General features: G+C 37.6%; 1 protein-coding gene across 1 annotated transcript in view; it reads left to right on the forward strand.

Annotated features, from left to right (window-relative positions):
- Positions 1-14,037, forward strand: part of WLS (Wnt ligand secretion mediator) — a 112,529-nt gene that overhangs the window by 76,624 nt on the left and 21,868 nt on the right. Inside the window, exons 6-9 of the mRNA XM_077120645.1 lie at positions 2,219-2,387; positions 10,982-11,079; positions 11,440-11,503; positions 13,462-13,605. Of these exons, the coding sequence (XP_076976760.1) occupies positions 2,219-2,387; positions 10,982-11,079; positions 11,440-11,503; positions 13,462-13,605 (475 nt within the window). The remainder of the gene's footprint in view (positions 1-2,218; positions 2,388-10,981; positions 11,080-11,439; positions 11,504-13,461; positions 13,606-14,037) is intronic.

Raw genomic sequence — 14,037 nt, forward strand, 5'->3', positions numbered from 1 at the left:
CTAGTTGCTCAGGCTAGAGATCGAGGGGTCATTTACTCCCCACTTTTTTTCATACCTGTCATCTAGTCTACCAGGGAATCCCAGCATTTCCACTGCTGCCACCTTAATCTAATCCACCATTATTTTTCACCTGGATTATTAGAAATAGCTTCTATACTGCTCTCCTGGCTCCCACCATTTTCCTTCCTACACTCTATTCACACACAGCCGAGTTCTGTTTTCCAAGTACAAATGAGACCATATTACTCTTTTCCTCCAAGTACAAATGAGACCATATTACTCTTTTCCTCAAAGCTCTCCACTGGCTTTACACCTCCTTTGCTCTGTCCTACCAAGCACTACATGGACTGGCCTCTTGTCACCTCTGATCTCATCTCCTGTCTGCCCTACCACCTACCAGCCACCTTGATGGTGCACAAACGTGCCTGGCATACATTCATCCCAGGGCCTTTGCACTTGCCATTCTCTTTATTAGATATTCTTTTCCCCAGATACTTTTGTGGCTTGATTCCTCATTTCCTTTAAGCCATAGTCTGTCTTTTATCTTAGAGGCTCTTCCCATCTTCTTTATATAAAATAGTGCCCTTCTCTCTCCATTCTCTTACCTTGCTTTATTTTTCTTCATGATGTTCATTCTTTATTTATGTACTGCATTTCCCCTGTTCTCCCCAAGAAGAGGAGAATCCTTGCTTTTTTTGGTCAATACTATATACCCAGCATCTGTAACAGTGTCTAGCACATAGTAGGAACTCAATAAATACTTGTGGATGAATAAATGAATCATTCCACTCCCTTGCTTAAACTCTTTCTCAGACCCAGTCCTTTCAAGATAGATTTCAAATTCTGTAGTGATGCATACAAGGTCTTTCATGACCTCAATCCTCATTACTTCTCCAATCTCACTTCCTCTTGTTTCCTGATATTTGCTAACTGCAGATCTGCAAATACTTCAAGCTATTTAATGTCTCCATGCCTTCATCCAGGTTCTTCCCTCAAGTTGGGATTTCCTTTCCCATCCCTCTAACCTTAACTCACAACTCATCTCAATTTCTGTCTCTTGTCAAAATTAGAGGCCCCAGTAGCAACCTGTGTATAATTCTCATACATCTTACCACCCTGTATTTTGATTGTTTCTTCCTCTGGCTCCCCTGATAAACTGCAGCTCCAAGAGTGAAAGAACATGTCCTTTTCTTTTCGGTGTCGATGATCGTAGCACAGTGGCTGGCACATGATCAGTGCTAAATAAGCATATGCATTTCATGGGCGTGAAGGAAAGTATGAATAAATCAGTGACATAATGAGCGATATTTTGATAGAGAAGTGGCAATTAATAGTGTGATGGGGGGGTTAAGGAAAATAAAAATGAAACAAACTGCCAGAAGAATTTGTATTTCATATGTATTTGGTGTCATTTATTATTGAAACTGGTATGCTTATGTAATTCACAATTGCTGAGAATATCACTGTAACAGAGTTGGTTTTTTTTTTTAGTTTCAAAAACATTTTTTATTTACACTTGTTTAAGTCAATTACATGTATATTTTATTTTTTAAATAGGAGTGATTAAGCAAAAAATGCATTAGAATTTTAAATGACAATTAAACATACAAAAATATAGCTTATAAAAAACTGCAGAATGTTTAAAACTATTCTGGACCAAGCAGGGTGCTAGTGGCTGAAGATGCAGCTTCCAGCCAGGCTTGCATTGGCAAATGGTGCTGAGAAGAGCTTCTTCAATGTACAAACAAGTCCTCTGACCCTGACAGGGCCTATGTTCTGGGTATGACATATCCCTGGAGCAGGGAGGGTGTTGTCCCTGACCCCATAGCCACACAAGTGAGGACTGGATTGGTGAACCAACTGTGTTGACATGTAATAGTGTTTTTAATAATCAGGTTAATAGTAACCTGAAATTTTAAGAGAGGACATATATTAAATGAAATCGATATAGGAAACTCTTAATCTGGAATGGTAACAAAAATAAAGTTTGGGATATTAAGGAGGTTAGGCTCAATTCAATGGAAAAGCTAATCCAAGATTCCTTCATTCTGTGATGATGTCAACTAAATGGAATATTTTGTATCTTTGGATAGAAACTCATTGCGAGAGCTAAGAAATTGATTCTATGGCTTCAGTTCCAATAAATAACATCAAATCCCTAAACTGGCTTCAGGTGTTTAAAAGTAAAGGTGTTTTCCCGATATTTTCTCATCATCAGAGTCATCTTTGCCCTTGGGATTTCCATGACCTTTATCAATATCCCAGTAGAATGGTTTTCCATTGGGTTTGACTGGACCTGGATGCTGTTGTTCGGTGATATCCGGCAGGGCATCTTCTATGCAATGCTTCTCTCCTTCTGGATCATCTTCTGCGGCGAGCACATGATGGTAAGAGCCCACTGGGGGATGAGTAAGTTAGTGGTTGGGGTGCAAGCTTTGGAATTAAAATCTCTGCTTCAGATTCCTGCTCTACCACCTAATAGCTGAGTAGCTTTGGGCAAGTGACTTAAATATTCTGAATCTCAAGTTCTTCATCTGTAAAATGGGACTTATAGGGGCTTTTGTGAGAAGTGAGATCGTGTGAGTGAAGGACTTAGGTGGTAAGCATACAGATGTTAATGATGATTATTATTATTTCTTTTTTCTTTGATGTGGCTATAGCTTCAGCTCTTTTTGTCTCCTGGCTTTTTATCAGCTTACAGTTTGTCCATGTGACCTAGTAACCCCTAATACCCCAAAACACCATATTTCAAGAGGAATTGAAGGTACCATGAATAAAAATAAAAATGGTGCTTCTATCATACTGTGGCTATTATGATATTCCAGCAAATCATGGTCCTCGTGTCAGCCACATAAGTCCAGTAGTAGGATAGAACATTATATCGCATTATTTTTTTAATTAGAGAAGTTGTAGCTTTCCAGAAAAAAATATGCACAAAATAGTTACCATTTATTACCTTGTGTAAGCATGGTTATAACTATGTGATTAATTATAGTCCATGGTTTAATTTAGGATTCACAGTTTATGTTGTACAGTACCATAGATTTTTTTCAAAATTTTGTTCTAGTAACATATATAAAACCTAAAATCCCCCCTTAACTACATTCATATATATAATTCAGTTTGTTGTGCTACCTCATATTGTTATGCTACCATCACCTCCATCTGCTACCAAAACTTTTTCAACATATGAAATAGGAATTCTGTACATTTTAAGTGTTAGCTCCTTATTTCCTACCTGCCCCCATCCCATGGTAACCTACATTCTAGATTCTGAATCTATGTGTTGCTTATTCTAAGTATTTCCTGTTGGTGAGATCATACAATATTTATCCTTTTTGGTCTGGTTTATTTCACTCAACATGTTATCTTCAAGATTCATCTATGCTGTAGTATGTATCTGGACTTTATCCCTTTTTATGGCTGAATAATATTATTCCATTGGGTGTATATACCACATTTTGTTATCCATTCATTGGTCGATGGACATTTGGGTTGCCTCCATCTTGTGACAATTGAAAATAATGCCATGATATCATTGTGAAAATATTTGTTCGAGTCTCAGCTTTCGATGCTATTGGGTATATAGCTTGAAATGGGAAGACTGGGTCATATAAAAATTCTATACTTAACTTTTTGAGGAACTGCCAAACTGTCTTCAATACTGGCTACACCATTTTACATTCCCACCAAAAATGAATGAGTGTTATTATTTCTCCATGTTCTCAACAACATTTATAAATTTCCACTGTTTTATTGAGTATCCACTCTAGTGGGTGTGAAATGGTATCTAATTGTGCTTTTTATTTGCATATCCCTGATGGCTAATGATTTAAAGCACATTTTCATGTGCTTTCTGAACATTTGTTTATCTTTGAGAAATGTCTATTCAAGTCTTTTGCCCATTGTTTAATTGAATTATTTGTCTTTTTTGTTGTTGAGTTATAGGATTTCTTTATATATTCTGGATACTAAACACTTATCAGATATGTGGTTTCCAAATATTTTCTCTCATCATCTAGGTTGCTGTTTTACTTTCATAATAAAGTCCTTTGAGGCACAAAAGTTTTTAATTTTGATGAGGTCCCATATATCGATTTTTCTTTTGATGATTGGGCTTTGGGTGTAAAGTCTAAGAAGCCACTGCCTGATACAAGTCCTGAAGATGCTTTCCTATGTTTTCTTCTAGGATTTTTATAGTTCTGAATCTTAGATTTAAGTATGTGATCCATTTTGAGTTGATTTTTATATATAGTATGAGGCAGGGGATCCAGTTTTCCCTGTATCATGTTGAAGAGACTATTCTATCCCAACTGAGTAGTCTTTGTTCCCTTATCAAAAATCAGTTGGCCATAAATAAATGTTAGGGTTGATTTCTGAGCTCTCAATGTGATGTCATTCATCTCTATGTCATCCTTGTGCCACTATCTTGCTGTTTTGATTATTGTGGCTTTGAAATAACTTTTAAAATTGGAAAATATGAGTCCTCCAATTTTGTGCTTCTTTTTCAAGTTGGCTTTGGCTATATTCAAGGGCCCTTATCTTCCATAAAAATTTGATGATTAGGTTTTCAATTACTGCTAATAATGTTGAAATTTTGATTGGGATTGTGTCACTTTTGGCAGAATTGACACTTTAATAATATTTAGTCTTTCAATCCATGAACATAATAACCTTCCATTTATTTAGGTCTTCTTTAAATTCTTTTAACAAAGTTTTGTAGTTTGCTGTGTACAACTCCTTTACATCCATGGTTAGATTTACTCCAAGATATGTGATTCTTTTAGTTGCTATTGTAAATGAATTTTTTTCCTTTATTTCCTCTTCTGAGGGTTCATTAATAGTGTAGAGAATCACTACTGATTTGGGTTATAGCTCTTGTACCCCACCATGTTGCCAAATTCATTTATTAGCTCTAGAAGCTTTGTTGTGGATTTTTTTTGAGATATTCTTATATATAGGAACATTTCATCTGCAAATAGGGGGAAGTTTTACTTCCTTTCCAATTTGGATGCCTTTTATTTCTTCTTCTTTTTTTTTCTGCCTGCTCTGCTGTAACTTCCAGTACAATGTTGAATAACATGTGATGCACTACATTAAGTAATTTTCTTATGTTGGACCACTCTTGGGTACCAGGGGTAAATCCCACTTGATCATGGTGTATAATTCTTTCAGTATACCAATGGATTCAGTTTACTATTATTTTGTTGAGGATTTCTGCATCACCTATATTATAGGAGACATTTTTCTGTAATTTTTTTTTCTCGTGGTGTCTTTATCTAGCTTCTGTGTGAGGGTAATGCTGGCCGCATAGAATCAGGGGATGTTCCCTCTTCCAGTTTTTGCAAGAGTTCGAGTAGGATTGATGCTAGTTCTTCTTTGAATGTTTCTTAAAATTTCTGTGTGAAGCCATCTGCTCCTGGGCTTTGCTTTTTAGGGAGGTTTTTGGTTACTGATTTAATTTCTTTAATACTTATTGGTTTCTTGAGATCTTTATGTCTTCTTGAGTCACCTTTTCTGTGTTTCTAGGAATTTGTCCATTTCGTCTTGTTGGCATTCATAGTATATTCTTTTTTGAAACATTTTCAGTGGGGTCAGTAGTAATGTCTCCTCTTTTCATTTATGATTTTAGTTTGTTTCTTCTCTCTTTTTTTCTTTTCAAGAACCAACTTTTGGTTTTGTTAATTCTGTCTACTTTTTTTTAATTCTCTGCTTTACTTGGCTCACTCTAATCTTTGTTATTTCCCTCCTACCTACTTTGGGTTTAGTTCCCTCTTTTTCTCATTCTTCCAGTTTTGACGTTAGGTCTTTCATTTGAAATTTTTCTTCTTTTGTAATGTAATCAATCGTTCTTCCCTTGGAGCTATAAATTTTCCTCTCAGCACTGCCTTTGGTTTTAGTGTGTTGCATTTTCATTTTCATTAACCTCTTGCTTGTTTGGAGGTGTGTTGTATAATTTCCACGTATTTCTTAAATTTCCATTTCTGTCTCTGTTATTGATTTCTAGCTTCATTCCACTATGGTTGGAGAAGATACACTATATAATTTCAATATTTTTTAAGTTATTGAAACTTATTTTCTGACCTAACTTATCATCTCTCCTGGAGAATGACCCACGTGTACTCAAGAGGAATGTGTATTCTGCTGATGTTGGGTGAAGTGTTCTATATATATATCTGTTAGATCTTGTCCATTTAGAGTATCATTCCAGTCTATTTCTCATGTGATCTTCTGCCAAGGTGTTCTCTCCATCATTGAAAGTTGTGTGTTAAAGTATCCTATTAATGTACAACCATCTATTCCTTCCTTCAAATCTCTCAGTATTTGCTTCATGTATTTTGAGGCTTTGTTGTTAGATGCATATATATATTTATAATTATTATGTCTTCTTGTTGATTTGAACTTTATCCATAAATAATGTCCATCTTTGTCCCTTGCAATAGTTTTTTACTTAAATTTTATTTTTATTTGATATTAGTATAGCTACCCTCGCTTTCTTTTGGTTACTACTTCCATGTTATATTTTCTTCCATCCTTTCACTTTCAATCTACTTATGTCTCTTATGTCTCTTGTAAGGAACATATGGTTAGGTCATGCTCTTTTATCCATTTTGCCAATCTTTCTTCTGACTGTAGAGTTTAATTCATTTACATTTAAAGTGACTAATGATAATACAGTACTTTCTTCTGCCATTTTGCTATTTAGTCTTTATAAATCTCATACCTGTTTAGTCCTTCAGTTCTTCCATTGATGCTTACTTTAATATTTGAGTATTACCATATTAAGTCCCTTCTCATTTCCATATCAATATATTTTTCTTATATTTTCCATGAGGTGACCATGGGGTTAAAATGTAACACCCCAAATATATAACAATTGTATTTGATTTTATATCAGCTTGACTTCAATAGAATACACATTCACTGTTCCAGAACTCCTCTGTGCCCCCATCTTTTAAAATAACTATTACAAATTATACTTTGTACATTGTATGTCCAAAGCCTTAGATTTATCATTGTTTTTTATGGGTTTGCATTTTAGCACCTGCAAGAAGTAAGAATTGTAATTTTTATATCCCAAAAAATGCAATACAATTAAACTGGCATTTGTAATTACCCAATGGTTACATTTGCTGGAGGTCTTTATTTCTTTATGCCACTTTGAACTACTGTCTAGTGTCCTTTCATTTCAGTCTGAAGAACTCTCTTTAGTATTGCTTGTAGTGTAGGTGAAGTGGTAATGAACTCCCTCAACTTTTGCTTTTCAGGAATTGTCTTCATCTTTTCCACATTTTTGAAAGAGAGCCTTGCTGGATATGAAATTCTTGGTTTGCAGTTATTTTCTCTCAGCACTTTAAGTATTTCAATGTGCCTTGCCTTCATGGTTTCTGATGAGAAATTGCCACTTTATCTAATTGGGACTCCCTTGTACATAACATGTTGCTTTTCTCTTACAGCTTTCAGAACTCTCTCCTTGTCCTTTGCATTCGACAATCTTATCTGATCAGTATATGATGGGATTTATATCTCTTCAAGTTTGTCCTGTTTTATGTCCTCTGGGCTTCTTGAATATGCATATTCATATCTTTTCCTAAGTTTGGGAAGTTTTTTTGTCATTATTTCTTTGAATATTCCATCTGTCCCTTTCTCTCTTTCTTTTCCTTTTGGGACTCCTATAATGAATATATTGCTATACTTGATGCCATTCCAGAGGTCTCTTAGGTTATTTTTACTTCTTATAATTCTTTTTTTCTTTCTGTTCCTCAACTTGACACATTTAAATTGTCTTGTTTTTTAGTTAGCTGATTCTTTTCTTTTGACAGCTCCAATCTGCTGTTGAAATTCTCCTGGGATGTCTTCATTTCAGTTATTATGGTCTTCAACACCAGTTGAAATCCAGTTGTCACCAGACAGAGTGGTGGATTCTTTTGCCCAATGCACTCAGATGACCAATTCCTGAGACACCAGGGTTTCAAAGAGAGAAAAAGTTTATTATTAGCCATGTACTAGGACAGCAGATGGCCTGTTGGCCCCAAATCTGTCTCCCTGAACTGCAGTAGTTCTGATAGTTTTATAGAATTAAAATGGCAGGCTTTAGGGTAATGAGCATAGTGGGCCCAGATGATATAATTAGAGGTGATCTAATTATTGAGATGTGCAGATTGATTACATGCTTAGTCACAGAATGCATGTAATAAAATGGCAGCTTTAATATGATTATGGGTGTGATTTTTAGTATTATAAGGAGGTATAGGGGACCCATAGGTTAAAGTCTAAGCTACTGCACATGTCAGGCAGACCCATTTTGGTTAAAACCAGTCTCTGTTATCAAGGTAACTTTGGACTTTAGGTAGATTAATTCTGGGCAGACCCAAGGCCTTTCATTAATAAACATTAGGGGCTCTCTTTAGTGATTGCAACACTCTAAAGTTGAAAAGCTGGATAAATGGGTACAAATGAAGGTTACTCACAAGGTTTTTGCAATCACAGGGACAGAAGATAAAGGCTATACAATCATTGTCAGAGATTAAGACAGCTGGATTGCAATTTAGAGATTTCAGGTATTTCCCTCTGTCTACTCCAATATGCCAGATAGCAAAAAGGAATATTTATATAATGATTCAGTAATCAAAATCATCCCTTAAATCTAAATTTCTTGGTTATACTGTTTGGTTACTTTTTAAAATTTCTATCTCTTGTTTATTTATTACTTTACTGATATCCTTTAATTCTTTCTCTGTATTTTCCTTCATCTCCTTGAGCATATTGACGATCATGTTTTTAAAGTCTTTGTCTGGTGTGTCCACAGTCTAGTATTTTCAGTGTTATTTTCTAGATTTGTGTCCTTTTTTTGGATGGTCCACCATTTATTGTTTCTTTGTCTTGTTATCTTTTGTTGCACATTGTACATTTTAATATTTTTAAATGTTAACTCTGGGATTTATTCTCTGATATGTCTGTTTCTTGACCTTGTATGTAGCTAGTGATATGATGACAGAGATTTTCTGTTTTTTTATATTTTTATTGACAAAGCAACATACAAACACGAACATTTTTAACATAAAAACATTCCATACATAGTGTACAATCAGTGGCTCACAATATCATCACATAGTAGTATAATCATCACCATGATCAGTTTTAATAAAAAGAAAAAAACGCATTCATACCATACCCCTTGCCCCTCCCTCTCATTGACCACTAGTATTTCCATCTACCCAATGTATTTTAACCTTTGTTCTCCCTATTGTTTATTTTTATTTATGGCTTTTACCCATCTGTCCATACCCTAGATGAAGGGAACATCAAATCAAGGTTTTCACAATCACGCAGTCACATTGTAGACGTTATATCTTTATACAATTCTCTTCAAGAAACAAAGGCTACTGGAGAACAGCTCTTTAGGTACTTCCCTTTAGCCATTCAAATACACCATAAACTGAAAAGGGATATCTATATAATGCATAAGAATAAGCTCCAGGATAATCTCTTGCCTCTATTTGAAATCTCTCAGCCAAAAGAGATTTCTGTTTGACACTTTATTTTGTCTCGTTTTTCTCTTCCCCCTTTTGGTCAAGAAGGTTTTCTCAATCCCTTGATGCTGAGTCCTGGTTGATTCTAGGATTTCTGTCCCATGTTGCCAGGGAGGTTTACACCCCTGGGAGATAACAGAGATTTCTTGAGTGCCAAGAGCTAACAAAACTGAACAAACCTAAGCATAAAAACTACCTTTCACCATCTTTGTGAATTAGTTTTGCCTCGTAACTCTTCTGCAGAGTTAAATTCTCCTAGCAGGAAAGTCAGCCCAAGGTGAATGCAAATTGCTGGGTCTTCCCCATCTTTGCTAAGCCTGTGTCTTGTCCAGGGCCTGTACTTACTAGTTGCCTTAGGAGCTTCCATATTTCAGAAGCTTGAATGCCCCTCTATCTCCCAGGAAACAGACATTTTCTCTGTAGGTATATTGATCACAGTTTGCCAGTATCTTCCTCCTGCTCGACCCTGGATGGTGCACAATGTTCCACTGAACTCTGGAGTTTCCAAATAATTGATTCAGACAGTTCCTGCCTGTTTAATATTTGTTCTGGTGGAGGGACTGATTCCTGGAGCTTTGTATGTCACCATCTTGCCACAGTTCCTCTCCCTATGGTTGGCTCATTATCTCTAAAAACTTACTGTCCTCGCAGAAGAGCAGTTTGAGAGGAAAGAAAGACTTTTGCCTCTTGCTGGTCATCATATATGAGGTCCTCCAAAGTTAGGCCGTCATTGAGAATGGACCCTTGGCAGCAGCAGTAGGAGTGGAGAACGCTGTCTCGTACAGCTGCAGGACGTATGACCTTGCAGTGGGCTCATACGGGACATCCCACCTGAATCACAGCCTCGATGCTAAGATATGTCTTTTGCTTCTCCTCATATTCTCACTCTATATTCCTCCAGTTTCTCTCTCTTCATGTCTTTGTATATATCTATCAAAAGAAATCTTTTTTTGTTTTTAATCAAGATAGATGAAAAATATGTTCATTTTCCTAACCTTAGGAGATTCTCACATTTGGCATAAACATATGCCTCAGTCTCTATTTGGACCTCTGGGGACCACCCCACCTTTGTAAGTACTTGCACTCTAAAAGTTTCAAGTCACATATGGATTTAATTGTGAATGGGTTATTTTGGGACAACAAAACTTCCTCGCCTAGGATATGAGATCTTTTGTTGTGTGTTCTGATAGCATCCTGTTCTTACTACTATCAGAGCCCATATCAGGGGGCTTTGTAATGGTCTATTTATGTGCCGGATTTCCCCAATGAAAGTGAGCTCCATAAGAAAAGAGATCTTTGTCTTATTCATTCATGTATGCCTAGATTCTAGCGTGATGCTTAATACACAGTCAGTAGTCAGCAAATATTGTTTAACTGATTCACTCACCTATAGAACTGGTTGACTTTTCTCACCTCTTTATCTTCTTTCTCCATTTGGTTTTCCTCAGGACCAGCATGAGCGGAATCACATCGCAGGGTACTGGAAACAAGTTGGACCAATTGCTGTTGGCTCTTTCTGCCTTTTCATATTTGACATGTGTGAGAGGTAAGAGGTGGTTGCAGCACTCGGAGCTGAAATGCCCGTTGCCATGTCCTGTCCCCATCTCTTCAGAAGCAGTATTCAAAAAAGAAAATGAATCTTTTCTTCAAGATGAAAGAGTTGGATCTGGTCACATCCACAGATGACGGATGTTATTAAATCAAACACAGAGCCCTTTGTAGCTACAGAACATTTGGGCTGCTCATATTCTAAAAGCTCCTTCTCTCTTTAGGTTCTCTATGACATTCCTTTCTAAATAGAGCCCCCACCCTTTTGGATGAAAGGCTAAGTTTATGTAACAAGGGAAGTTCCCCCTTGCCTTTTTATTAATCGTGTCTTGCCTTTCCATCTTGTTTTTCTTTTTAGAGGGGTACAACTTACCAATCCTTTCTACAGTATCTGGACTACAGATGTTGGAACAGAGCTGGCTGTATCCTTCCTTGATGGGCTCAGGGTTTTTATTTCTTCCCACAGCTGCCTGTCCCTAAGATCATTTTCTAAGTCACTGCTGATGCTCTCCATATGTGCTCAGCCAGAGCTTTTAAGTTCAGACCAACGCTAACCGTTACAATTAAGGCAAATAATGGGAACAATTAATGCTTGCTTTCAAGCCCAGGTGAGAGGAGGCAAATGGGGAGGTGGCAGCGCATCCCCATGACAGAAGGGTCAGAGTTGCTGGTTTTCCTGCAGTCTGTCTAAATAATCTATTATACACTCGTTTACTGCATACTGAAGCATGACTAGCTTTTCCCTGAAGCCATGCAGATTCTTCTCTGGGTCCCTGTATGAGAGCCTGTGTCTGAAGTTATCTGTGTTTGAGCCTTCTTAAAGTGACCTTGGTGTGCTGGCATGCCGCACTGCTGCTATTCATTTCTGTGACTGAGTGGCGATAAGGCTAAGGTGATTAGTTCCAGAGGAGTCGCTGCGGCTTCCGATTGGTTGGCATAAGCTCTGTCTGAGTCATCTTCCTGAAGCAGAAGCAACAGTCTTAGCTTATCCTTTTTAGGATGCTGGATTTAAATATTTTATCTTCCTGAATAATATGTTTAAGTACTTTGGTTGAAAAGAGATTCTCATCTGGATTAAGGAGAAAAGGCTTGGGTTAATAGATAATGATATTTTGCTAAGTGTTGGTGAACATGCTTTATTCAGCCGTGATATTTATATTGGTTTTCATAATGTCACAAGAGCTTTATGAAGAAACTGAATCAGTAGTATTGTTACTTTAAAGATGACAGGGTCAAACCTCCCTTCTCCCATGATATCAAAAAGTCCTAACTACATAACCAAGGAAATATTTATCATGTTAAGTAGGTGAACTCTTTCATTTTACAGATATGATGGAGGCACAGAGAGGTAAATAACCTTTTTCAAAGTCTTGCATCAAGCTAGCATATTTTTTAATTTCAGAATATCATTGATTGTAAGGTGCATCTTTGAATTAACAGCTTTTTAGGCAAGAAGAAGAAGCAGCTGCATTAACTGTATTATCTAATGAAATGTACATGCTGAGTTCAGAGTTGTTAAAAAATGTGGGGCTGTCACAGAGAGGAATGGGAATGAGGTCACCTACCTAAAAGTCATCTCATTCTGTACCAAGCCTTGGTGAGTCTCAAATTGGGTTTAAACCATTGGTCTCAGGTTCTCACCAGGGTATCTCAAAGTATATTGCCCCCCAACTGCCTTGCCCCCTGCCACATGTCCTTTTGCCCACGGTAGCGACAGAAGTTTGCAAACAGTGCTTCATTCCTAGTTTTACTTCAGGACCTTTGATCCCGCGCCCAGGGTCATGCCGCTTCACCCCACCTCCACCCTGTCCCTCCCCCTGATTCCAGGGCATCTCAAGTTCATTCTTATAAAAATCCTGGGACTAGTCCAGTGCTTCCCAACATGGTTATATTTGGTTCGTTAACCATGGGAAAATTCTGACTCCATATACCTGGGGTGGGACCTGGGCATCTGTTTAAACTCACTCTTCCAGTGATTTTAATGCATCTTTCAATGAAGAGTTTAGCAGCCACTATCTACCATTTTTGTACTCTTGAACTTCATTGCACATATAAATCTCCTGGACACCTGATTGAGAGGTAGGTTCTGATTCAGTAGGTCTGGGGCGGGTCCTAGATACTGCATTTCTGACCAGCAAGGCACATTCCTCTTATTTGGCTTTTTAGAAGCAATTTTGATAGGACGGTCTCTGTGGCACAGGAGTCAGAAAACCTCCCATGCTGCCGTTAGAATGATGGGTTTTAATAGTTCATCTCCCTGAAAAGTGCTGATATATTTGGAGACAAAAGAGCATCACCAACATAGCTGGGGAAACATGCTTGCGTCCTCTCAGTTTGGTGTCTTTGCCTCCCCGGCCATTTCCTTAACTGATCCCATCAGATGGCCTTCATCATTGTGGCTGGGATCTGCCTCTGCCTCTACTTCCTGTTTCTGTGCTTCATGGTGTTTCAGGTGTTCCGGAACATCAGTGGGAAGCAGTCTAGCCTGCCAGCCATGAGCAAGGTCCGGCGACTGCACTATGAGGTGAGACGCTCTCTTGGCTCATTCTAAAGGAACCGGTACTCAATATTTCCTGCTGGATATGTAAAAACCGACACCCACCCACACACACACAAACACACACACACAACTGTGTACTCTCTTTCAATACACATTGACATTGAGAGATTCTCATTGTCGGCTTTCTGGGCAAAATTAGAGGCTAAATCCTACTGTAAGTTTGAATATCTAGCTGGCCTGTCTAAATCTTGAAGTTTCCCACGGTACAAATTTCTTTCTCTCCCCAGTAAGGAGTTAACTTGTTCATCGGGTTTTTCAGCTTTGGGATGGAATTTAGTGGCTTACTATATGGGAGATTTGACTATGGTAGAATTAGCATATGGTTTGGGGTGAGGCTTTCATCAATCCAGGGCCCCACCCCCACCCCCACCACCTAGAATCAGCTTTAAGCCTGGG

Source organism: Tamandua tetradactyla, chromosome 11 (assembly GCF_023851605.1).
Source record: "Tamandua tetradactyla isolate mTamTet1 chromosome 11, mTamTet1.pri, whole genome shotgun sequence".
Classification (NCBI taxonomy): Eukaryota; Metazoa; Chordata; class Mammalia; order Pilosa; family Myrmecophagidae; genus Tamandua; species Tamandua tetradactyla.